This window comes from Athene noctua, chromosome 2, assembly GCF_965140245.1.
Source record: "Athene noctua chromosome 2, bAthNoc1.hap1.1, whole genome shotgun sequence".
Lineage (NCBI taxonomy): Eukaryota > Metazoa > Chordata > Aves > Strigiformes > Strigidae > Athene > Athene noctua.
Window position 1 is genome coordinate 76,834,975 of NC_134038.1, and position 26,065 is coordinate 76,861,039.

Genomic DNA, 26,065 nt, shown 5'->3' on the forward strand with positions numbered 1-26,065 from the left:
GTTTTCTATCTTAGTAAGAATTATATGGTGTTTTCATTGAAGTATTTTAAAATAAGCTGTTCTGTTGGTATCTAGATGACAAATATGAATTCAACTGGAACACAGATTTAACACAAAATTTATCAAACACAACCACAGATAAATGCAAATCCAGAAAATTTACAGTTACTACTTGGAACAAGTAAATCACATTGACATCATAGTTTTCCATGCAGCTTAATTACCTCCAGAGTTTTGCCATTTGTTCTATCAGGTTGGCAAATCCATTAGTGTCACAGCTCTGAATATGCAGCACTCATTGCCTAATCCCAAACTCTACAGTATTCATTTAGCAACCTAAACAAAAGCAGTCTGATTTATAGAGGTCCTCTCTGCATTAATTCAGTGCCATCTGCAAAGGTCTGGTACTTTGGAAAAATCAAACTATGTTTATTTGGACAGCTCAGGTCACACCATGGGGGCCTTTATTTTATGGCCTTGTCAGGAAAAATTAGGGCACAGCACCTGATCATTCTCTCTTTCGTGTTAGATGTAACCTCCCTGAATTCCTAACTTGCTCTTGATTAACACAAAATCAGAAATAGGCCTAACGTTTATTACAGTACAGGTTTATAGTAATAAAAAGCTGTGTTCCATAATGCTGAATCATGGTGGAGTTTTCTTGGAGTATTTTGCTGATGGAGCTGAAAGTAAATAAATCAATAAATAAATCTTCCTTCTTTATTAAGACAGCTTTCATACATAGGTCACAAGCACTAAAATGGGTAAAAAGTAATAGCTGAGAACATTGTATATACAGTACTGTCATTGTAAGGCTAAGCCAACACTATGAAAACACAGAATTCTTTGTCTGACACATCTTGTGTCCACTTTCTATAGTGCTTGTACATTCAAGTTAGTGAAAAGATACTTCCAAAATGTTCCTTCCATCAGTAACAAGGCTTTCAAATACATATTTACTGACAGTAATCTCCATACCAAATATAATCAGTTTTACACTAGAAATAACATCCAGTGCTGCAGACTGACCTTTATCCCCACCACTTACCTTCTCCTGGAGAAATTTAGAAAGAGATGGTAGGAGAGGCAAAGACATGGGACTCTGGTAAGGCACAGGATGGAAGACACTGCAAGGATGACTCATGTTTTGTTGCATTCATTTGGCAGAGTGAAATGCAATTAAAGATTTATCTTGGATTTTGTTCACAGGGATCCTGTCCAGATTACCCTGGGAAGTAAATTTGCCAAGTAAGGCTCAGTTATTTCTACTGTTAATTTTCAGAAGTGATCCATGCTTTAAACAAGCACATGGACAAGCTAGTTATATGTCAAAGCTAGTCCTCTTTACCAGGTCCCCTTTACCTGCCTTTTACTTACTTTGCTTCAGGATTCTGGTTGAGCAGTCCTTTTGGTTCTTTGGGGTAAACAGCCATTCTTCTCTGGCACAGTAACAACATGCCAAATCTTCCAATACGGTGAAATTTTCCTGCCAGAATTTACTTGCTTCCCAGAAAACTCATTCCTGCCCCCCCCCCCCCCCCCGAATTATTCAAAAACCTCTTTCTCTACCCTACTACAAATTAAATACTCTTATGCCACAGGAACATGAAAATGTCCTGGGATTCCAGACCCTTTGCTTTTTTTGTAGCAGTGCAATAAAGACTGAGCAGCACAACTGTAAATGCTCATGACAGTGCCTAGACCAGCACAGTTCTCGGTTTTTGCAATGGAAACTTCTTTGCTCTATTTATTTTTTTTTATTTATTTTTTTTTTTTTTTTTTAGGAACAACTGCATTGAGCCTTTGGCCGCCCCCAGGTGCAGTCTGCACCACCGTAGGCCTGGCTGTTTCAGAGGCGATGCCCCCGGGCCCGAGGCGCGGGCGTGCAGGTGCGTTAATGGATTGGGATTAGTTATGCATAACCCGGCGGCGGGACGATTAAGGCTAGAGCTGCCACAGCGGCAGATGTTTCCCTGGGCTTTGAGGATGTGAAACCCTTCCCTCCCCACCCCTTTCACCAGAGATGCTAGCGCAGAGCTTGGCTCTGCGGCTGGGAAAGCCCCGCCGCTGGCCTCCCCCCGGGCGGGTCACGGCAGGGAAGGCCGGAGCCTGCAGAGCCCCCCTTACCGCCCCGGGCGGGCGGCGGCCGGGACGCGCCTCAGGGCGCCGGGCCGGGCCCCGCCAGCCCTGCAGCCACGCCAGGCGGCCGCTGGGGGCGGCTAATGGCCGCCGTTGGCCGCCGCCCGGCCCGCCCCTTCCTCCTCCTGCTGCAGCCGCGGGAACCCCCCGCAGGTACTCTCCCGGTCGGTGGGGCGGCAGGGCAGTCGCCGGGTGCCTGTCACCTCAGGCCGGCCACACCCGGGGCCTCGGGCAGGTGTCGGGACGGCGGGGTCGACCCCCAGGCTGCCCCTTCCCCTCAGGCCTGGGTGCGCTGCTCGGGGAAGGCGGCAGCGGCAGCTCCGAAACCTCGCTGCCTCCGTCCCTGCCCTGCCTGGAGCCCCGGGTGTGACTTTCACAGGTTTTCCTAAATTCGATCCCTGCCTGTGCCTTTGTCCTTGGCCTTGCCTTCACACGTTTAGTTACACAGTTCTACAAAAGCAGGTGTATGTGACTCTCTTCGCAAGCTGGTAGTTTTGTGTTGGGGTCGGAGACATGCTGTTCTATAACGTGCGCGCTGGGCCCTTTAACGCCCAGTGTGCCCCTGTGGGTTTTGTTTTACACCTGCCAATGCTTTTCCCATCTATACCCACCATGTCCACCAGTGGGACTGAACTTCCTTCTCACATGCGGAGGTGGAGGTGCAGGCAGGAAAGCTAAAGGATTATTTAAATAACTTTTTTTTTTTTTTTTTTTCCTTAGAAATGACCAGTTCATGCTGGCGTGAGGGGTGTTTCTCCTTTGAGGCACAGGCGAGTTTTAAGGGCACTGTATGGCTGGTAACGTTTGTCATCAGCTAAAAGAGCTGTATCACTTTGTTGAAGGCTCTGAGGTACAGAAATCGTTATGTGGTAGGATACCAAGACTAAACATTTCTGCTCTGCGAGTGCTGATCTTGTATCTGCTGTGTGCATGTCTGATTGGGAAATCCAGTTGTACAGCCTCTCAACTCTAGGACTGGGAGTGGCCTGAAATAAGTCTCTGCTTCCTAGTGAGGCTTTGAAATTTGAACATAGTAAATCACGTAGGCTTTCTAATAGTATTACATTTGACTATTTAATTTGTGCGTTAGTATGCATATGTGCCAGATCATTTTATTCCATGATCTGGTTATGATCAAGTTTTGCGAATTTCTTTAGAAAGTGAAGGCCTTTTCAAGGAGCAGGATCAGTGGTGATGTTCAAAGTTGTTCTACTCTGACAAAAAAAAAAGTGAAAACTGTATACAGAATTTCAGTATATATTTACTGAAACTTCATAGTATTTATTCTGTCTTCACTTTTAGTAGGCTTAATAGACTTCGTCAACTTCCAAAAAGACGCTTACTTCAATTGTATTGCAATGGAGTGTTATATAGTCTGAGTTCAGACTGATGTAAATAATATGAACCTTTTTCTTTAAGGATTTTTCATTTTGTTGGTTTTTTACTCATGCTGACAGTTTTGGCTTATATGTTTTTCCTTAAGTGAATAATTAAACTTTTGAGGACAATGTGGAACATGTTTCTTAAAACGTCTTAATTACACTTGACTTTTCTGAGCCCTCTGGAGGAAGTTTTCATCTTACTGAAAAGATACAGCAGTTTTTAGCTTGCTATATGGTAAGGAAAAAAAGTCTCCTTTTTAACTTAGGAAATTTGTTAGTGATGTAATTGTCAGAAAGGAAATATGAAGACCTACTTGGAAAAACAATATAGTTTATATCTTCCGGGCTTTTTATCAAAAAGGTTAAACTTAACTGAGGCAAATTAGAAACTGAAGTTTGGTTTCTCCTATATGACTTGCATATGACTAGTAATAGAAATTATAATATTTCTGCACAGCACTTTATCAATAGGCAGCTTAGAAATGCCAACTGTATTTGAAATACTTGGATATAGAAATACACTTGACTATTAGCATGATTGAGCGAAAATAACTTAAGTAGCATTGCTATTTATACACTCTTTTGGTGCAGAAATCTCTTTACAAAAATTACTTCAAAACATAATTGCTTTGAAAAAACTTTTAGCAATTACCATAACTTAAATAAATCCTTTCCTATTGCTTCATAGAATTTTCATTTCTAAATAAATGAATCAAAACTATGCCAATTGAATATTCTAGTAATTTATTAATTAATAAATTGGTTGTTTAATTATTTAAGCTCATTTTAAACTGTTTCCTGCCACTGCAATTTTCAGACCAAATTTATTTTTTCTGGTGAATTATTGTGAAGATGATTAATTTTAAGACTGTAATGCTCATTTTGAGACTAAAGGATTCAGAGTAAAATATTTTACAAAATAGTAGAATATACTTCATGTGAAACTTTTAAGGGGTGAACGACATTCCCTTTCAACTCAGTGGACATAGGAATGAATGCTTATTCAGTCAGTACTAACCTGCCTGGATTCCTCCTTTGGGCAAGAAGTTGGAAGGGACCCCTCTGTATCTGGCACTGTCATAAAACTCCGTCTGACCAGGGAGGAGCAGGAGGGGTTGTTTGTCTGTGCAGGTAACATCCACCTGCTACTTCTGGTCTCTCATGGAGACTCCTTCCCCTGTGGGTAGAACCCCTTAGAAATACATGAGCTCAGTTTCTCCTTGTTTGGGTAGGGTTTACACATCTGCCAAGGAGACTTTAAATGCATCGAACAGAGTATTTTACACTTAAATTAACTCACTGCTGTATCTTTGGCCTGTTTTGGTGGCATAAATTAGTAGTAAGGCTGTTGAATTTAACACCATCAGATTTTAAAAGTCACCTCAGATGAATCCTCAAGTAATGTAGATACTTTATATGTCAGATGTACCCTTGAATTCCAGTCTTTGGGAATGGCTCTTTAGGAAGGTGGGAAAGTTGAATCACCCTGGAATTAGGGGTGAATTACCCCAAACTTCCATGTGTCTCATAGTGGTGTAAAACTTATTTTTCTTCATTCGTGTTCTGCAATAGGAACCTTGTGTTATGGTTGTAAGAAGTACAAGACAATAAGAAATCAGACCCTATGTATTTCTAGAGCATTGGGCTGCTTAAAAAGATTAATTTGGGGAATTAATTCTGAAATCTTATTTCTCTCAAAAATGAGTGAAACACCTTTTCCCACTTCATGTTAGGTGCAGGTTCGTTCTGAAGGGATCAAATAATATACTTACTGCAGTTTAAGCAGTTCCTTTGTCCTTTATTGGTTTTTGCTGCTCTTTCTGGGAGACTTAATGATCTATTGATACTTTTTTTTTTTTTTTTTTTTTTTTTTTTCCCCTTCTTTCCTGTGAAAAGCATCTTTTTAACCGGATCCCATGCACTTAAAGTCGTGAGAATGGGAAGATCGTCTGTGCTAGAGACTGCTGCAGGAAGTGTAATTTAAATTCCAGGTGATTAGGAGGATGTTAAGGAGTAAAGGAATTAAAGTAGGAAACCTGAAAAAAGGATTGAAAAACATTAAAAAGGCAGTGTAGAAAGAAAGAGTGTATGAGAGTTGAGATTCATATGCAGACAGAAACGTTTACTGTCTGAAATAGATGCTATGCAAGTGAAATGTGTATACACATGAAAGAGCATTTAAGGTAACTTTTACAGAATCTAGCATTCAATGTCATTGAAGATACCAAAAAAGTAATTCCAGAAGTTTTACATCATCTTCCTTCAGCAACTATATTTGCTTCCATTTTTTCTAGTTCTTTTTAAATAAACAGTTCAAGAGCTCCATCTTCCGGTTTAAGTTATTATTGTAAAACCCCATTACTTTCCTTTTCTATTGATTAAGTAGCACTTAAACATCCCATAAAATTATGTATATCTACTCATACCTTGTCAGTTTGCAGTGCTTAACTTTTCTAGATACATTTGTTCGGTCGCCTTCTGATAAACTTTGAATACTTTACGTTAAGATTGTTGTTTTCAGTTTTTCTCTCATTAATTTATTTGCTTTTGGTGGATTACACTTTTCCTTTCCAATTATGATATATAAATCAACTTGACAGTTCAGAAAATATTTATGGACCATTTAGACAGATAATAGTGGCAGGAGAAATTTTAAAACAGGCTGGTTTTCAGGTATGATTTATAATTTGCCTCAAATCAGTATGCTTTTATTAAAATCAAAGCATGTGCTGATTTTTGTCAGTGGGGAGTCTGATCATGTTCTTTTGGGAGCTGAATTTTAGTGAAAAATGAGTGTTGTTTGTGCCAGTGCAGCAGAATTCTAAAAGACTTAACGTAAATATTCCAGTGAGAAAGTTTTAATCCATTTTGGTTTTCAATGAAACTCCTCCAATTCTTTTAGGAGGTCTTTGCGAAAAATGAAGTTATTTGAAAAATTTTTCTTCTCAAACAAAGTTGTGGAAGTGGTACATAGTGAAGAAATACTGCAAAGTAATCCATCATATATGAGCCCACTTTTATGATTATCTTCTCTCAGTTTTTTTACTTTTCTCAAAATTTTATTTCTTCCTACTTTCTGAGTATTTTCAATGGCGTACTCTGCTTACATTCTGAAATGACAAGTCCAGGCAGTTCTTTTAACTTACCTTGATTAACTTGTCTTGATAACTGGAGAATCTGCCTTGCTTTTGTTTTCTGTAACAGCTCTGTAGAGAAGTACAGTGGCCATTGGTATAATAGATGAGGGGAACCGCTGATTTCCCATTATTTCTTAAATCAGGATAAATTAAAACAAAGCCGGGACTTGACACCGTCACTCTCATTGCCCCCAACAAATGCCTTAATCTATAACCAGTTTACCAGAGTGTTTATTGTTGCTTTTAGTTTTTGAATATTTAACCTAAGTTAGCAACACGCACTGACCTGGTGCCACATAATTATGTATCTCATCTTCATAAAATTGCTACTGATTATATGTTCAGTATTTTATTTCTGTCTGTTGTATTCAAGACTTTCTGTTCCTTTGTTATTCACTTTCTTTTCCAGATTCCCCAAAATAATTCGAAATCACATGCATACTTTAACTCCCAGTAACCCATGTTCTTTCCAAGCAGGAGGTGGAGACAAAGAACACAAAATGCTGAGGGGGTCTAATGGCCATTATTTTTAAGTTAGCTTCTGTTCTGTATCTCTGGAAACTCTGTAAAAAGAAATTCAGATCTGACTTGTACTAAAATGCCCACCTGAAAGATACATCAGTTTTCTTTCAGAAGCCTTGTATATCTTGCAAAGCTTTGCAATCTTTATGAATATGTTTTAAATTTCTATTTGCAATAGAAGAAATGCCAATTAAAATAGCCATAAAATATCTTGTATTTAATTTTATGGGGAAATTAAGAAAATCACAGTCATGACAGAATCCAAGTTCATTACTTCATTAATTGTTCGTGTACAAATTGATTGACACCCGGACTGAGGGTATCATATCAACGCAGCTAAATTTTATCCTCATTTTGGACAGTACCTATCTCCATTTTCCCCATTATGGACAAACTTAATTTAAAATGTTACAGTTCTTTTGTAAAACATGAATATAATTAAAACTAAATCTAAACTTAAGTACTATTTAGAGTAAGGATGCTTTTTGCTGGTATCAGGCCTTTGCCTTTTTTTTTTTTTTTATTGCCTTAATGGGAGTCACTTGTTGTATAAGACATTAGGCAGATACTACTTGAATTAGGCAGATATTAACATCCATTGAAGAACAAGTCTATTAAAGGGTGTAGGTGAACCTAAAGTATGTTGCTTGCTTTCTCAGATAAATTAAGTAGTTGTATTAATGTCATTGTTTTATCTTTTAACAGCTCAACCCTCAAAGAGATTTTGAAGAAATGCAGGGTCAAGAGACAATAGCTTAAAAATAACGGGATCTGTCTTATTTCCAGGTATTTTTCTTTAAACAGAATTTAAATTTTAGTGAACATTTTGTTTTTACCAAGAAAAGTCCTTCTCTATCATATCTCTTGTTGATGAATTGTTTTAAACAATTTGAAGCAGTTTAATTAATTACAATTCTGTACTGACTTATGTATACTTAATAGGCCATTCCAGAGAATGTATTTCTGTCACTGGAATTTTTTAAAGGTTTTTTTTATTCTTACTCATAATTTTTATGAAACCAAGATAATTATTTTCTGTAACTGTTACAACAATAACAACATTCTGTGGGCTCCTCTGCCTGGCTGTAGGACTCTTGCTCCAAAATACTGCTTTCTTCCACTGTAGGGATTCCAACCTCATCTTACTTGTTATGTACACAGAACCTGAAGCTTCAAGTTTATGTAATATTCTATGACAAAAAAAAAGAGTTAAGCATTAATTTATTTCTAAGTTAAATCCATCTAACTCCAGAGTATAATATTACTGCTCATTAATTAAAACAATTATTGGAAAATCTGAAAATTAAAGACCAGACTATTCCTCATTAGTATATATTTACTCATGTTGCTTTTTCTGTAAATGCACATTGCTGGTTTGGTTTTGGTAATAGTCTTCCCCATAATTTTCTCCATGTGTGTTTTCCAGTAACAGCTTACTAGTAGCATATCTAGAAGTGATACTTGTGTTTGGGGGAAAGCTGAAAGACAATATTTTTTGACCTTTTTTGGTACAAATTCTTAGATATATCAATTTTTGTTCAAAGGTGAAACAATCCTGGGAAATAATTTGGTTTTAAGGTTTCTCTTAGTAGTTTATCTTATAATATTATCTAATCTTAAATAATGGCTCTGACTTGTTTAAAGGTTCATCCTATTCATGTACTTTTTCTCTCATTCTGACTCATGTATGTAAACATGGCTGCTGCTTGAATGGCAGAGGGCAATTTCAAAGTTAGAAGGCAAGATTAAAATGTTTTATCTCGACTCTGTTTCTAAACAATTTAGTATTAATAAAGAATGTTTCCATCTTCTGTGGGACAGACCATTGTGAGTATACTAGATTTGGCTCCAGTGTTCTTTTGAGATGATGGGCAACATCTCTATTTTGAGACTGTTCTTTTTTTTTTTTTTTCACCAACATTTGGTTAAATACAATCTTCACTTTTAAAATCCTGCAGTTTTAAAATACCTGACATAGATAGTGATCCAAAAAAGATCATTTAAGGTAAAATGTTTTTATAATGGAGAGAATATGAACAGATAAGAAAAATAGCAAAACACTTTAATTAAAAGACTAAGACTTTATTTTGAAAGCAAGAAGAATAAGGTTATACCTGGTAGACATTTTTTCAGCCATTGTTTTCTATCAGATGCTCTTCTGTATCCTATGATACATGCTTGTCGCTGCTGAGACAGACAAAGCGACACACACTCACAGGGGTGAACAAGCGGCGAGGGTTTTTTATTACTAAAAGCATGCATTTTTATATATTTCAGGTGCCAGAGTGTCACAATATAATTGGTCACAAAGTTGTTTTTAACATTCTCATTGGATAACCTTTATCAGTTTCTCCCTGCTTGCTTCATCCTGCTATGTAGTCAGCAGCTCCTTGAAAGTTATTTGCTTGAAGCATGGCTTCCCTATCTCAAGGGTACACCGGAATCTTGTCAAGGTCAAACTCCTCTTCAATCAGGTTATCGGCAGACCAGCTGCCTTCCCTGACACATGCTTACAAAACTGTCATGGAAATTAACAGTGGTAGAACAGACTTTACCATCTTGGCAGGTTATGATAATAATGACACCATAATTTTGTTACTTTTTAGAATGGATATCTAATTTTTTTCCATATTACTATATGACAGAACAAAGCCACTTTGAGGAAATAAAAGACAAAATGTGAAGTTGGGGAGATAGGCAGTGTATACAATTTTGTACAATTGAAATACATACTTTGCTCTTTATTGCAATATTAGCTACTGTAAAATACTGATTATTAGCTGGGATGGGCATACTGATCTTAAGACTATCAAAATTCTGAAGTTATTCTTGTGTATTAAATGCTATATCTAAGTCTTTATTCTGATTAAACAACTTATTATGGTAATGTGAATATAAGTGGCTTTTAATTTTTTAATGAAGGTGAACAATCATACTTGGAGAGCAGAGAAAACTGGTGGCATTACTACTAGTTGCCATAACGGAAAAGTAAAAACTTTACCTCAGCATTAATGCTTTCCTGCAACAAATACTTAAACTGTTTTCCACTTGCAGGGAATCTGAAATAGTCAGTGGTAAGTAACATTGTGATAGTTTGCTTATTTGATTAAGTTTAATTACTAGTCACGTTCTCCAAATCACTAATGTTGTAGCTGTAATATTTTATACCAGTTGTAGCTTTTCAGTGGCATTAGGGAAGCCTGACACAGAGCATGATATATTCAAGTTTAGATCTCACTAGAGTGTAAATATCTATCATCCCATACTTCTGAAGAGGAGAAATGCTTTGCAGAATGTCAGTGGGATGGAAAATAAACCAAATTGTACATACTGAAATCCTGAACATTATGGAAGTGATTATGCCTACATCAATTGTAGTTTTTAGAAACAATTGATGATCTGGAAGCACCTGTATGCTACAAATCGCATACAAGACAGGCACACCTGCTTTACTGTGGGAAACAACTAAGTAAATCCTTACCTATCGCATAATCTCTGAATCAAATGATAGACAGCTCACCATATTAAGTGAGCTACAACACTAAACCCTTTTTAAGCAAATACATTATGTATTGGTAAAAGACAATTGTAATAGAATGGAAAATGTAAGCTTTCAAGTCTTGAGTATCCTGGACCAACATACTGCAACTTCACCCTCTCCAGGGGTGTGTTGGACAGCAACTGAGACAGAACACTGCAGAAGCCTGTGCTCATGAGAATCTACTGAGTGACATAATCCATTTGGGAGGATGTTACAGTGCTCTGTGCTTGTTGTTTACATAGCCAGAAAAGCCTAGAACTAGAAAGAATGATCTTAGTTTTATTTTCACAGAATTGCAGAATCATCTAGGTTGGAAAGGACCTTGAAGATCATCTAGTCCAACCATTAACCTAACACTGACAGTTCCCAACTACACCATATGCCTCAGCGCTATGTTGACCTGACTCTTAAACACCTCCAGGGATGGGGACTCCACCACCTCCCTGGGCAGCCCATTCCAACGCCTAACAAACCCTTCTGTAAAGAAATGATTCCTAATATCCAGTCTAAACCTTACCTGGTGCAACTTGAGGCCATTCCCTCTTGTCCTGTCGCTTGTTACTTGGTTAAAGAGGCTCATCCCCAGCTCTCTGCACCCTCCTTTCAGGTAGTTGTAGAGGGCGATGAGGTCTCCCCTCAGCCTCCTCTTCTCCAGACTAAACACCCCCAGTTCCCTCAGCCGCTCCTCGTACGACCTGTGCTCCAGACCCTGCACCAGCTTCGTTGCCCTTCTCTGGACACGCTTGAGCCATTCAATGTCCTTTTTGTAGTGAGGGGCCCAAAACTGAACACAGGAATCGAGGGGCGGCCTCACCAGTGCCAAGTATAGGGGTCAGATCCCTTCCCTGTCCCTGCTGGCCACGCTATTGCTGACACAAGCCAGGATGCCATTGGCCTTCTTGGCCACCTGGGCACACTGCTGGCTCCTGTTCAGCCCGCTGTCAATCAGCACCCCCAGGTCCCTCTCTGACTGGCAGCTCTCCAGCCACTCCTCCCCAAGCCTGTAGCGCTGCTGGGGGTTGTTGTGGCCCAAGGGCAGCCCCCGGCATTTGGCCTTATGGAAACTCCTCCAGTTGGCCTCAGCCCATGGCTCCAGCCTGTCCAGGTCTCTCTGCAGAGCCTCCCTACCCTCGAGCACATCAACACTCCCACCCTGTGGTGGTGCAATTCTTACCCCTCCCTGCCATCCTTGTTGGGCTGCTTGGTGCCAGGTGTGATTCCATCCACATTCCCCCAAGCCATACACCAATCTATGGAGATAAGGACTGATAACCTTGAGGAGCCTGGCTCCTGCCCCTCCTAATTGCTTGGAAAAGGTTATAATGGCCCATCATCTCCTGATGGCCTGACACACCTGTGCCTGGGATGTGATCAGATGGAACAATAACAGGGTTGCATGTTATTCAAATTCTTGTGCAACTGCTGGAAGGCACCAGATAGTATTTGACAAAAGTCAGTTATCTTGGATCCTATAAACTGCGACCACCAGAGAGGCCCTTTGAGCTCTCCTGGATCGCAGCGGCCTGTGACCAGCATCTCCCCTGAGCTGGGACGTCTCTCAGGTACCAAAACCCTTAAGGTGTCGTCTGCTCCAGACGGAAGGCCAGGGCGAAGTCCCCCCTCTCGAGTCTCAATTATCGCCCGTTGAGGAATGCCAAGGCATTGTGAGTATTTGCTCCAAACTCGAGGGAAATTTTCTTTGAGCTAGCTTCTATTTCACCTATTTATTGGTGGGTGTGAGTGTGTGGGTACGTACCCTTACCCTTGTTCCTGTGTGCTTGTCCCTTTTGTGTTCATTTTACCGAATCCAAACCCCTTTTGTTTCTGTATGTATATGTCTGGTTTGTGTATACGCATGTATATATGTGGTAATTAAGGTACCATTAAGTAAGTCAGAGTGAATATTGTCATTTTAGAACCTGAATAAGTCGCTTTTCTTTCTGAATTATTTTGTCTTGACAAATAGTTGTTAGTTATTAATAAATCTAGATTATTTTTCTAAATCATTACCGTGTCAATACTTTCATCCGCGACACACCCAACCTGGTGTCATCTGCAAACTGACTGAGGGTGCACTCAATCCCCTTGTCTAGATCATCAGTAAAGTTGTTAAACAGGAGTGTCCCCAAAACTGAGTGACTGTCCGCCAACTGGATTTAAAACTCCATTCACCACAACCCTTTGGGCCCAGCCATCCAGCCAGATTTTTACCCAGCAAAGCGTGTGCCCATCCAAGCCTCGAGCAGCCAGTTTCACCAGGAGAATGCTGTGGGAAATGATGTCAAAGGCCTTGCTAAAGTCAAGGTAGGCAACATCCACAGCCTTTCCCTCATCCAACAAGCAGGTCACCCTGTTGTAGAAGGAGATCAGGTTTGTCAGGCAGGACCTGCCTTTCATAAACCCATGCTGACTGGGCTTGATCGTCTGGTTGTCCCGCATGTCCCGTGTTGTATGATGGCACTCAGGATGAGCTGCTTTGTCAGCTTCCTGGGCACCAAAGTCAAGCTGACAGGCCTGTAATTTCCCAGATCATCCTTCCAACCCTCCATTTCTGGAGAAAACAAACCTGCTGTGTATTTGATATTTCATTTTGATAGCAGAGATAACAGAATCAGTCTCAAATTAGAACTCCATTCAAGGTCATTGCTGAACCACTGTCTTGAAATTTTTATAGCTCACTGTTAGGATACCACTGATAAATACTTGATGCTAATGATAATTTTTTTCAGCCAAAGTTTGTCAGGCTGAATCACAGCGGTCCATGTATTTTATGTCTGACAAATCATTTGTGAAACATAAAACTGATTGACCCAGTATTTCAGTGGAATGGACCACGTGGTGGTATTTCTTCAGGTAAGGATTTATTTTCTTACATATTCCTCCCCATCCTCTCTCCTTCTTCCTTGCTCCCCCCAAAGAAGCATGAGTGTTATAAAGGTGGGAATGTAAATGGAGAAGTAACTGAGATACATTGTGTTTGTATGTATATCATGTAAATTAACTTTCACTTTTCAGAAAGAAAGGGGTGGGATAACAAAACTAAAGCACATTTGCAGGTCTCTAGGGAATGGTGCCATCTCTAAAGAGCGCTAGGTGGAGCAGGGCATGTTGGATTCGACAGAGTCTGAGGACGACATTCTTTGCAGCACTGAGACAGCTGGGAGCATTTTGTGAAGAGAATAATAGGATGGTGGGCGGTGTGATCTATAGCCCAACTGCCTGCTCAGTGACAGGCTACCTTCAGATATGAAGTTGCTCAGGGCCTTGACCACTTGAGCTCGGAGAATCTCTGTCCTTGAAGATTTTCTGTCATTTCTGTGCAACCTGTTCCTCTTGATATTTTATTTTCAATCGTAATTTCCCTTATTGCCACTTGTCATCATTGTTGCTTCTCCTTTTGTGGTGTACCTCTTAAAAGGTATGGGTTATTCTTCCCTGTATCTCCCCTTAGGTAGTGAAGGACTGCAATTCTCTCCTTAAACTTTTCTAGGGTAGAAATTCCAGTTTCCTTTGCCTCTTGTCCTGTGCTTCCAACTCCCTAATCATCTCAGAAACCTTCTCGTTGTCTTGCTCCAGTTTGTTAGTTTCTGTCTTGTACTGAGGAGTCAAAACTGGGCAGAGTGTTCTAGACTGCCCAAATGAAGTGATTATTCTCTCCCTCCTTAGCACTCACTTGACCTGATGGGTATACAGTTGCCAATGCAGCCCAGTATACAGTTAGCCTTCACTGCTGCAAAAGTATGCTTCTGATCTGTATTCAGTTTAAAATCCACAAGGACTCCCAGGTACTTTTTTTGCAGGGTTGCTCCCAAGTCATCGGGTGCCCAGCAGCATACATTGTTGCTCTTATTTTGTCCCAGGTGCAGGACTTTGCATTTGTCACTGTTGAACTTGATGAGGTTTCTGGCAGACTGTCTCTCTAGCCATTCAAGGTCCCACTGAAGGGCAGCCATGTCCTGTTGTGTAGCAGCCCCCTGCCAATTGCATGTCTTTGGCATACCAAACGAGGAGGCATTCAGTCCTGTGGTGTAGGTCAGCGGTAAAGATGTTAAGCAGTTCTGATGCTTTTATCAGCCCTTCAAAACTGGCTGCGAGGTAGACCAGTCTTCAAAATGATGATGCAGACAGATTTTCATCCATCTTTCATCCAGTCTGTATGTCCGCAGCTGGGCTATAAGGATGTGGTGGAGGACCATACTGAAATCCTTGCTAAAGGCTTTCAGTGTCTATGACATCTACTGCTTTCTCTTCATCCTCAGAAGCAGTCATTTAATTCCAGAAGACACTCCAGCTGGTCAGCCATGATTTGACAATGGCAAAATGATGCTGCCTGTTCTCAATCACTCTCTTGTCATTCAAGCATTTGGAAATTACTTCCAGCAGTTCTATCATCTTTGAAGGGCCTGAGGTGAGGATGGCTGAACTGTGATTCCCTCAGTGATCTTCCTTGCCTAGTTTTATGATGGGTGTATTTTTTCTGTCTTCCTGGTCATTGGGAACCTCATCACCATCAAAATAGACAACGGTCATTATTAGCTCACTCATCATCCTCAGATATATCTCATTCTGGTGTATAAACCTGTATATGTCTGGCTCACTTAAGTAAGGGTCTAACACTACACTTCTCTCTCCCTGTAGCATCTCCCCTAAACTGTGGTAGGGGTTGGAGCAGGGCTGGAAAGCAGCCCTTGCTAGGAATGAGTGAAACAAAGGTAGCGTTGCATACCTCAGTGTGTTCCATGTCATTTGTCACTAGGTCATTTAGCCCCATTCAGTCTGAGGCCAACATTTTTATTGCCCTTCCTCAATTGCATGTGTTTCTGTTTGCTCTTCACATCCCTTGCCAGTTCCAACTTCTGATGAATCTGCTCATGGAGAATTTAAAAATTCTTTTTCAGAAAGATGCTTCTAATGAAATCATTGTCTTAGTTTGCTGGTATGGCATCAAAACCCCAAATCATTGTTTCTGCATGGAGTATGTTGGGCTACTTGTGCATATATTATTTTTCTCATTTCGCTTAAAGATCATGACTGGCCCATCAGCAGTATGTTTCCAAGTCTGAGCAGGAAACTCAAGTTCTGTTTTTTGTTTCCTTCCATGTAGGTCTCATTTCACCTTTAGTGTAATTTCATTTTTAAAAAGAGCAATAAGCATTGTGATGAATTTATAAAACTGTTTAATTTCTTATTTTAGTTTACACTTTGGGTTATGAACCATTCTTTTTTTTACAATGGTAGTGTTTCCAAATCCTATTTGCTCTCTTAGTCTATACTAGTGTCTATCAGAACTCTGTCCTTGGACTCGTATTTTTGTGTTGCACAATCTGAAATACCATTTACACCATGGTGATTTTTCATTCTTAATCCTCTACGTGCCAACCTTCATAGCAGAGCATTTCACATTTACATGATATCTAACACTACCTTGTGTTTTTGCTCTGAATCTGACAACAGACTTGGCCCTGAGAATTTTTAGCATTTTTTGCCTCCACCGGTATTGGTGGTTTTGCTTGTACTTAAGCCTGTGGGCTGTGTTGTTTTACTCAAAACTGCTAATCTCCCTTGGGATGGATATATTCTGGTTAGCTGAGTGTCCTGCATTGTAACTGGTGTATTTTGATGCCCAGTCTGCGATGCATGACAGACACAGTATCAGGTGTATTGTCATGTGTTTAAGTACTGAGCTTAATCTGATCATACAGAAGACAACCTCCTGATTCACAATTAACAAAAATTGCCCCTTTTGCTCTTCTGTCTTATGTTTACTCAAACTCCAGTTTCAACAGTGTAGAACAGAAAACCATGGAGATGTCAAGACTTCTTCCAGTTGACAAGTTTAAAGCTCTTCAGGCAGGTTGCTTCAGTAGTATCCCAAGTTGTTATGCAACCTTGGTTCACTAGCAAAAAAAGCTATGGTGGTAGGGGTTCTTGGCTCTGTGGCAACTTCAGTGTACCCAAATCATCAGCAGTGGGGCAAAAAACATTTCAGTAAGAGAAGAAAACTTGTGCTTTCCTGACATAACTTTCTATAGGGATGAGAGAGGTTTAGGAAAAAATTTTTTTAAAAGTGGTAATGAGAGGACTTCAGCTTCAGCCACCACAATTTTGGATAAATACAACAAAGATACTTCTTGGTCTTCTAGGGCTGTTGTGTCCCCCCCCCCCCTTTTTTTTTTTTTTACTCAAAGAAAGTATAACCAAACAAAAAGCTATAAAGTTTCTAGCTCATGAAATGTTTGCTATGTAAAAGAAATTGATCACTTGGCCTCCTTTTAGAATGGGTGTAATCCTCTCTGAGTGGTAAAAGTTATCTGAATTTTGGTGTGACTAGTTAGTCTCCAATATCTGTCCTAGCAAAACTCTGTAACAGTGGGAAATTAGGATTCGTAAACGTTGCTTGATGTATTATTTCATACTCTTTCAGTGTGGTTGTAAGAAAGAAAATAATTTCAGTGGAAATGTAGAACTGTGAATCAAGTTTTAGGAAGGACTAACAATATACTGCTTCTTGGGACACTTCAAAATAAATGCAAGTATTCAAGCATAAAATTTGTAGGAAGAGAGCCTACCTCTCATTGTACTGTCTGTCATGGAAAAATCAGATTCTCTTTCGGGCACTCCAGCCCTTGACACACACACTATGAAGGTGGCTTGTGCCCCTAAAGTCTGTCTGGCTATATACGTTATACATCATGACTACAGTAAAAGCTCACAAAGATCAATAAACACTTCTTTCTGTAGCCATTAAAAAACAGTTCTGTTTCTTGAACAAGCGGTTTTGTTCACAGATAGTTCCACTCATGTGCAGTTGAAAGAGTAATGAAAAATTAAATACTGCACAAAATGTAATTTAAAATCATTACAGCTTCAAAATTAGCAAGTCATTTTTCTTCACTTAGCATAGTGACTCTTCTGTACTAAGATCTGGAAATTATACTTTGAAGTTTTTAAACAGCTGTTGGGCTGGTTGGGAAAAAGGGGTTTTCAAAATGTATTTTTAAGTGGAGGAAAAAAACTTCAAAATAATTGCTTCTTATATTCTAGATCTTAAAATTTTACTGCATAACACAGCATTTTTGGTGGTGTTCTGAACAGCTAAATAGAAGAGAAAAGAGTAAACATTTAAATCTTTATTGCCAGATGAAAACATTAGAATAGGCCTGTTCTAATTTGGTGAAAATGAACCTAGGAATCTGGACGTACAGGAAAGTTACTGCTTTTCACACACACTGCCACCTAACATATGCATAGAAGGAATATTTGTGTTGAGTGTGAAGATTGTAACTGTCCTTTCATAGGACTGAAAAAAGTGTGCACTATAGTTCTATAAAACAAAGCAACACTAAATACCTGCACTCAACCTCTCAGCTACAAGCTAAACCCCAGATATTCTAAAAGCTACTATTGGTATATCAAACGGTTCTTTGAAGAGGGAAGGAAAGAGAATCAGAAGAAATATGAGCTGCTTTTAGTAGATATCTGTATACTCCTGCTATCCTTATAACTGATACATGATTTATACATGTTTCCTGAGGGACTGTCAGAGTCATGTCTGTACTGCAGAACAGTATGTTTCATTCCTAAAAACATTTTCAGGTGAACTCAAGTTTATTATATACCGTGTTAGCTTTTGCTTCTGTACATGCGTAATTATTTACTGAATTTACCTGTTGGACATCTTTAGATATTGTGTATTTAAATTTGAACATGCTCAGTAGTTTAATCTGAAGATGAGAATTTATGATCTGGATTGACAGCTGTTTTTAAATCTCTGAAAAACCTGTTTCTGAAAAGCCCATTGGTCTGACTCTGCTGTCATTTAATTTTGTTCTTAATATAATATTTCAAAATACAGAATATGCTCTGCTATAGAACTGGTCTGAATAAGAGATGAGGTGGGAGGATGGGGAGTAACTCTATTTTTTGCACTGAAAGAAATGGAAGGAGAATCAATCTGTTGGCTTTAGTAAACAGAGAAACTGAAATATAGGAACACTTAGTTTTAAATATAATTATACAAGTGTATAGAAAATTAAGGGATTTAGTCTCTGTAAATATTCTCACAGGAATAGCTCTGTTTGGCATCTTTCTAATTCCTGAGGATCCTGGAAAATGGTCTAGCTTCCTCTCTTAGCATAAATTAAAAACCCTCTTCTATTCTGTTTTAAATCATGCCAGTTTTCACTGATTCCAGGGAACCTCTGAACTTGATCACATTACTTTTTGCCCATCATGCATGTAGGGACAAAAACTTACAGGGAAGTGATCTTACCCCTGTACTCGGCACTGGTGAGGCCGCACCTCGATTCCTGTGTTCAGTTTTGGGCCCCTCACTACAAAAAGGACATTGAATGACTCGAGCGTGTCCAGAGAAGGGCAACGAAGCTGGTGCAGGGTCTGGAGCACAGGTCGTACGAGGAGCGGCTGAGGGAACTGGGGGTGTTTAGTCTGGAGAAGAGGAGGCTGAGGGGAGACCTCATCGCCCTCTACAGCTACCTGAAAGGAGGGTGCAGAGAGCTGGGGATGAGCCTCTTTAACCAAGTAATAGGCAATAGGACAAGAGGGAATGGCCTCAAATTGTGCCAGGGAAGGTTTAGAGTAGATATTAGGAAGCATTTCTTTACAGAAGGGGTTGTTGGGTGTTGGAATGAGCTACCCAGGGAGGTGGTGGAGTCCCCATCCCTGGAGGTGTTTAGAGTCGACATAACGCTGAGGGATATGGTGTAGTTGAGAAGGGTCAGTGTTAGGTTAATGGTTGGACTAGATGATCTTCAAGGTCTTTTCCAACCTAGATGATTCTGTGATTCTGTGAGAATGCCTTCTGTGTAATAGAGGCATATTAAGTCATATAATGTAATTCACATCACATTTTGTGATGTGAAATCCTGCTCACCTGTCTGAGTGAACTTGCTGGAGAGGAATAACATGGAAAAAAAAGATTAGATTTAGGAAAAGGGTGGATAGCTTTATCACTTTAAAAATTTTGTTTTCAAGATAACAGTCTGTTTACTGAACCTAAACTCATGTGATTAGGCAGTATTCATCCACATAATCCTGTGGAGCAAGGCATTTTAAGTGTGGTTTCTTTTATAACACTAGGGGAAAAAAACCCAATGTGACAGGCTCTTGATTTCATGATCCAAAAGAAGATTCTTTACACACAGTCATAACAATAATAGAATTAATGGTTACTATGTAAAAATTCTGTTCTTTTCTGGTATATGAAGCATTTATTATTATACAATTTTATCCTACCTTGAATAAAGTCAGTGTCTCAGTCCATCAGAAGAACACTTTACTTTCCCAGATCTGCTGATGTACTTTCAAAAAATACTTGTGACCAGATCTCTTCACTGGATTTCCAAGCTTTGTCTTTTACAGACTTCTTGTCATCTTTGCAGTTCAGTAATGCATTTTATAACTATAGCAAAGCTGTCTGTGATATAGCTCAAAGGTGGTCCAGCTATCCAGTCAACTAATGGTTTTGTTGCTTTTGGCCCACACAGGGCAGTTGCGTACACCAAAGATCAGAACTATAATAGTTCTTAACTCTATGCTGTTTTTCTGATCTTATGAATCTGATAGCTGTTGCAGCATACAGTAGCAAATAACATCCTAGTTATTTGGACTATGCTAGACTTAACATCCAGAGTAGTTCATCATCAGATTAAAAACCTCTCAATCTTCCAAAAAATGAAAGACAGTGTGGCATTAATCTGAGAGCCTAGGCTTATATGGGATCCCAAATCATTCTTGTCAAAGAACTTGCACTTTCAGTCTTTCTAGTAGTAATCTTTTACTAGCACTTTTTTTTTTTTTTTTTAAACACAGTGATATATATGATAAAATTAAGTTAATTAAAAGCCTAAATGATTTCTTGAGGAACAAAGTTGTCCTACACCATCCTGCCAAGTATGTAAACAGATGCACTTCAATCAGGCTATCTTTTTCTCAGTATCTTTCTTAAAATCACATACCAGGAAGATCAGCATGCATCTACAGTAACATGTTTGAATAGGAGTGTGGCTTTGAAGTGAATTGCTTGATTGTACCCACTTAGCACATTTTGTTTGAATCGTGGTCTGGTCTTTGAGTGAACAAACTGGATTCATTTTGGATAAAGCTAATGAGAAAGGTTTGCTTTGAGAAATAATCATGCTCAGTCTGTAAAATCAGATTAGGACTGGTCTGAAGTAAAAGCCCTAAAATGTATGTAGTATAGATCTCATGTCTTTAGCATTGATTTTTTCAGTCTAAAAATACGCTGCTTTTGCACAACACTAATTGTCTAAGCTTCCATCTTCTACATAAAAGGTCTAAATTATTTAGGATGTTAAAAAGAATTTTGTCTGACATCTGAAAATGGAAACAAAAAATCATTCTCAAAATATTTTATGAAAAAGAGTATTTTACCTTGAAATCTACTACAGTTGATTCTGATCTAGTGATTCCCAAGGTTTTCTTTGACAGCAAGATGGGCTTGCATGCTACTGTTTGAGAAACCCGTTATCTATATTGTTACTGCCTGAGGACCTTTCAAGTCAAGAAACAACTCATCAGCTGTCATCTTGTAACCCACAGGCGGGCTGCTTGGGACAACTGTATGGCTCATTATCAGTGCCCAGATTTGACCTTAAGCGGTTCTTTCCTTTAAAAACCTAGTTGAAGAGCCATGCTCATGATTTATCTTTTGAAGTAGGATCATACTTCCTGTTTGCCTTGAACTAAGGAGTTGTGTTGAGTTTGGCCACTATAATAATGTATATCTTTCCATACAGAAGGATTATTTTACAATCTTAAACATACATGATTCTCATTTTGGCATATACATAGAATTTTTTGGAAGGTCTGTTATACAGTACTTGCTTAACTTGAACTTCCTGTCTTGCCTACTTTGAAGTTTACTGCATGTTAAACACCACCAGCACCTAATTCATGAGGCAATTCCCGAAGACTGAAAGCTTAGTAGTCAGTTTGACTATATAGAGGTATAAAAAGATGTTTGTCCACTTTGTCCCTTTTTTTTCTCCTTTTTTTTTTTTTTTTTTTTCTCTTGGAAGTGGTTATTGGAGAGGACAATAGATGCCTGAGATCAAATAAAGTCAGGTTTCTAGGGCTGCTTTGTCAACCAGTACTTAAAAAAACAGCAGCAATAAGGCATATTTGTAGAATGCTGAACTGAGACACCCAATCAGCTTCAGTTTCTGCGTCCTGTGCCTTCAGCAGAATCCAAAATATTATTATTTTGTGCACAGCTTAACAGTAAATAACCATTTGGATCCTTATTTTCTGCATTTTCTCATGATGACAACTAAATTTATTTAATTATTGTGTTTACTAGAAAACAGCAGTGTGCAAATATCACCAACAGAACTTTAACACTGAGACACTTCAACCTGGGTGGAGTTTACACTTGTTCCATTGTTTATAATCTAAAGCAATGCAACCTGATAAAAAACTCATAATAAAATATATTTATGGTAAATTATCAGTCCAGGTAAGTGTGTTGTTGCCTTGAAAAAGTTTTACTTTTTAAAATATGTGTTGCTGTTTTTAAGTAAGTAGGCTTATTTAGAATTTAATTTGCAGAGATAAAGACATTCTGTTCCTCTGGGAAATTGTTTTTAATATTAGTTACTACCAGGCAGTTCATTTAAAGTCATTTACAGAGCCTTAAATGAAGCTCGGTGTCTGCCTGAGAAACTTATCAATACGGTTTGTCTTAAAAAAGAAACATAAAACATAATGAAATGTAACGAATAGGCAGTAATCCTTAATAACATTAAGATACCATAATTTTAAATGGAATTATTCTTTATGAGATTAGCATAGCCATATGGATTTATTTCACATGTTAATGCCTCAATTATGACCTGATCATATTTTTAAAGTACATATCATTTAACAGTGTAATATTTGTAGCTTATTCTTTCCTGTTCTGATTACATTTCCTTCTGTCAGCAGGTAAAAAGGCTTTGATAAAGTGAAAGATCGTAAAGGCAACATCATTTATTCATTACTAGCTCTCCTTTTCTTCTTTAAAGGATATTTTATTCTTGTGGAGAAGAAGGCAAGAGCTCCTGTTGCCTTCAATAGGAACTATATCTGATCTTGAATTTAAAATGCGTACCAGTGCTCATTTAAAAACATGGTAGAGCACAATAACCTAAATTAACCTCTGATGTAAATTAGTTTCACTTTGGCACAGTAGCCTTTATACAGAATAACCATGCCTTTAGCAGCTAGCTTGCTTGACAGAAGTGGAAAGGAAGAAGTTTAGTTGAAACAGTTTTGGTGGAAAAGGTTACAGTTTTCAGTAATGCAGGCTTACATTCTTCAATAAGGATCATTCTGAATGTCAGCATAGAAAATTCAAGTTTCAGACACATATCCAAAGGAAAGGAAATGAGGGAGGCAAAAGCAAGGTGGAGGATCTTATGAGCTGTCTTAACTGGGCACCGTATTCTGGATGTTCTACTTCTTCCAGCTAGTTTTGTTTCTCTTCTTTTGTTCTTTCTTCCCCACTGCCCCCTTCTCATTTCTGTGATTATACCCACATTATCACCCCTGTTCTTCATTTTTTGCTCCTATTTTCTATTTAACATTGTGCTCTGTTGATCTTCAACTTTGAGTAAGTAGAGTGGTTATCATGAAATAACTAGAAACACGCTTTTTATGGCTTATTTGTAAAAGACGTCCAGGTGTGCATTTAGCTTTGCAGTAAAGGTGAAGTAGCTGACGCATCCATAAAAGTAAATTTCATACCTATATGGAAGCTCTTTTGGTTACTTCTGCTCACAGAGAAGGAGTTCCTGCTCATCTTAGTTCATCTTCTGTTGATCTCTGGGGAAGAGGATTCAGATTTTAAGCCCTTTAAAATACTTCTGTGATAGTTGACTAAAAAATATGTAACATACTATAACTGCCCATAATGTGTGAGATGAAATATTGTGCCACATACTAAAGGGTATTTTGTATGCTTCTTAACCTTAGCATTCATATTCCTGATCTGTTTACTGTAATCACCTTTGGGTTTAAAAATTTTAAAATGACAGTAATAAAGAATAATACTTACCTGCGGATATAAATAAGAATGTTGGCTTGTAAAAATCTCTTAAGTGTTTACAGTTGACCCAGCATACACTATTTTATCATTAAAAATTCTCTGGGCGTGCAAAATAGGTTTTGTTTATAAATTAAGGATTTAAATTGGCTTTTTTTTTTTTTTTTTTTTTTTTCCCCCCGAATCCACAAATTACTTCTCTTCTTTTTACCTCATCTGTGTTCCTCATCATCTTGCACATATTTTCCTGCAGCTTACTCTGATCCTGAAAATTACTATGAGTTCACAGCTTGGTATCACACAGCCTCGTGCAACAGTTCTCGTAACACTTCTTTTGAGAAGGCATTGCTTCAGATACTAAGCGAATTTGTTGCTGAACTTTCTTGTGAGTTTGCATTAATTAAGTCAGAATGCCATCATGTAAAAATGCAGAGAGGAGGTCTACAGAATGAAATCTTTTTTATATTTGCAGGTAAAACTCTGCCTTGTTTTTAAAGAATGATTAGAATTTTTATAGTTAATGGAATGTATTTACTGCTTATATACAGAAAGTACTGTAAGTGTCTAATAATAAAGTTTCTTGATTGTGAAAATGCTTCTAAGTATTGCATGTGAAATTCATGCCAATAGCAAAAAGATAGTTAATCTACTCAAAAGTGCATATTTTATATTATTTCAGAAGAGCATTAGAACATTTTATAGCTATGGGTAGATCAATGTGTTTTTAATTTTGTATTATAAAACATTACCATGTCCCTTGTTGCACACTAACATAGGAAGGAAAGTGATACAGTGCATTCTTTAACTCTCTAGATGACCTTCATCATTTATACAACAGGTGTATAAATCACTCCATGGATGTGCCTTGGTCTTTATAAATAGCTTCCAAATGACAGACTAAGGCTGGGTGTCTAATTTTCAAGAACGAAAGTTAAAAGAGATGAACCTCAGTACTTTTCCTTCTTTAAGTGGCAACAATAAAATAATTTCATAATTTTCATAATTTTCCATTTCATTAAAACAAAAGGAGACTAAAGGAGACCTGGGTAAAACTCAGTTGACAAAAATCATCGAATCACAGAATACCAGGTTGGAAAGGACCTTAAGGATCATCTGGTCCAACCTTTCTGGGCAAAATCACAGTCTAGACAAGATGGCCCAGCACCCTGTCCAGCCAAATCTTGAAAGGGTCCATTGTTGGGGAATCCACCACTTCCCTGGGGAGATTATTCCAAAGGCTAATTGTTCTCATTGTGAAAGTTTTTCCTCTTACGTCCAGTCGGAATCTCCCCAGGAGTAACATGTGCCCATTACTTCTCTCCTTTTCCACGTGACTCCTTGTAAAAAGGGTCTCCATCTTCTTGTAGCCACCCTTTAAATACCAGAACACGGTGGTAAGGTCTCCCCTAAGCCTTCTTTTCTCAAGGCTGAGCAAACCCAGTTCTCTCAGCCTTGCCTCACCTGTCAGGCTTCCCAGTGCCTTGATCATCTTTGTGGCCCTTCTCTGAATGCTCTCCAGCCTGTCCACATCGTTTTTGTATAGAAGGGACCAAAACTGAACACAGTATTCCAGGTGTGGCCTGACAAGCACTGAGTAGAGCGGGATAACGACTTCTTTATCTCTGCTGGTGATGCCCTTGTTGATGCAGCCCAGCATCCTGTTGGCTTTCTTGCCGCTGCAGCACACTGTTCACTTGAGCTTGCTGTCCAACAGGACCCTCAGGTCCCTTTCCGCAGAGCTGCTCCCCAGCCAGGGAGATCCCAGCCTGTGCTGCACTCCTGGAGTATGCTTTCCCAGGTGCAAGACCTTACATTTGTCTTTGCTGCACTTCATAAGGTTCTTGTTAGCCCACTCTTCCAGCCTATCCAGGTCTTCCTGCAGGGTGGCTCTCCCTTCCAATATTCAGTTCACTTGAAGTACTTTGTTATCAAGAGATACCTAAAATCTGAAGAGATGCCATTTATAATTGTTGAGCTGAATGTATATAAGAACATCTGCAATATTTTCTTGAACTTACTGCATCTAATTATTTCAGTTCTAAAAAAGCTATTGTTTTCATATGTTGTATTAGCTTAGTCACTGTGTAGCAAGACATGCAATTTGAAAAAATCCCTTTCTGAACAAAGTGTTTCAATTTGCTTCATTTTCCACTTTCCAGTTTTAATTTTCTTGAAAATTAAATATCATTGCATATAAAAACAATGAAACTATTAGTCAGTTTTGTTTCTCTGAAAACTTTATTTGTAGTGGTGCCCTGGTTTCAGCTGGGATAGAGTTAAT

General features: G+C 38.8%; 1 protein-coding gene across 1 annotated transcript in view; it reads left to right on the forward strand.

Annotated features, from left to right (window-relative positions):
• Positions 1 to 6,439: 6,439 nt before the first annotated feature.
• The window catches only part of ZPBP (zona pellucida binding protein), a 29,613-nt gene continuing 9,987 nt past the window's right edge, over positions 6,440 to 26,065 (forward strand). Inside the window, 7 exon segments of the mRNA XM_074897476.1 lie at positions 6,440 to 6,487; positions 13,451 to 13,574; positions 22,063 to 22,089; positions 22,092 to 22,154; positions 22,157 to 22,201; positions 24,038 to 24,256; positions 25,082 to 25,089. Of these exon segments, the coding sequence (XP_074753577.1) occupies positions 6,440 to 6,487; positions 13,451 to 13,574; positions 22,063 to 22,089; positions 22,092 to 22,154; positions 22,157 to 22,201; positions 24,038 to 24,256; positions 25,082 to 25,089 (534 nt within the window).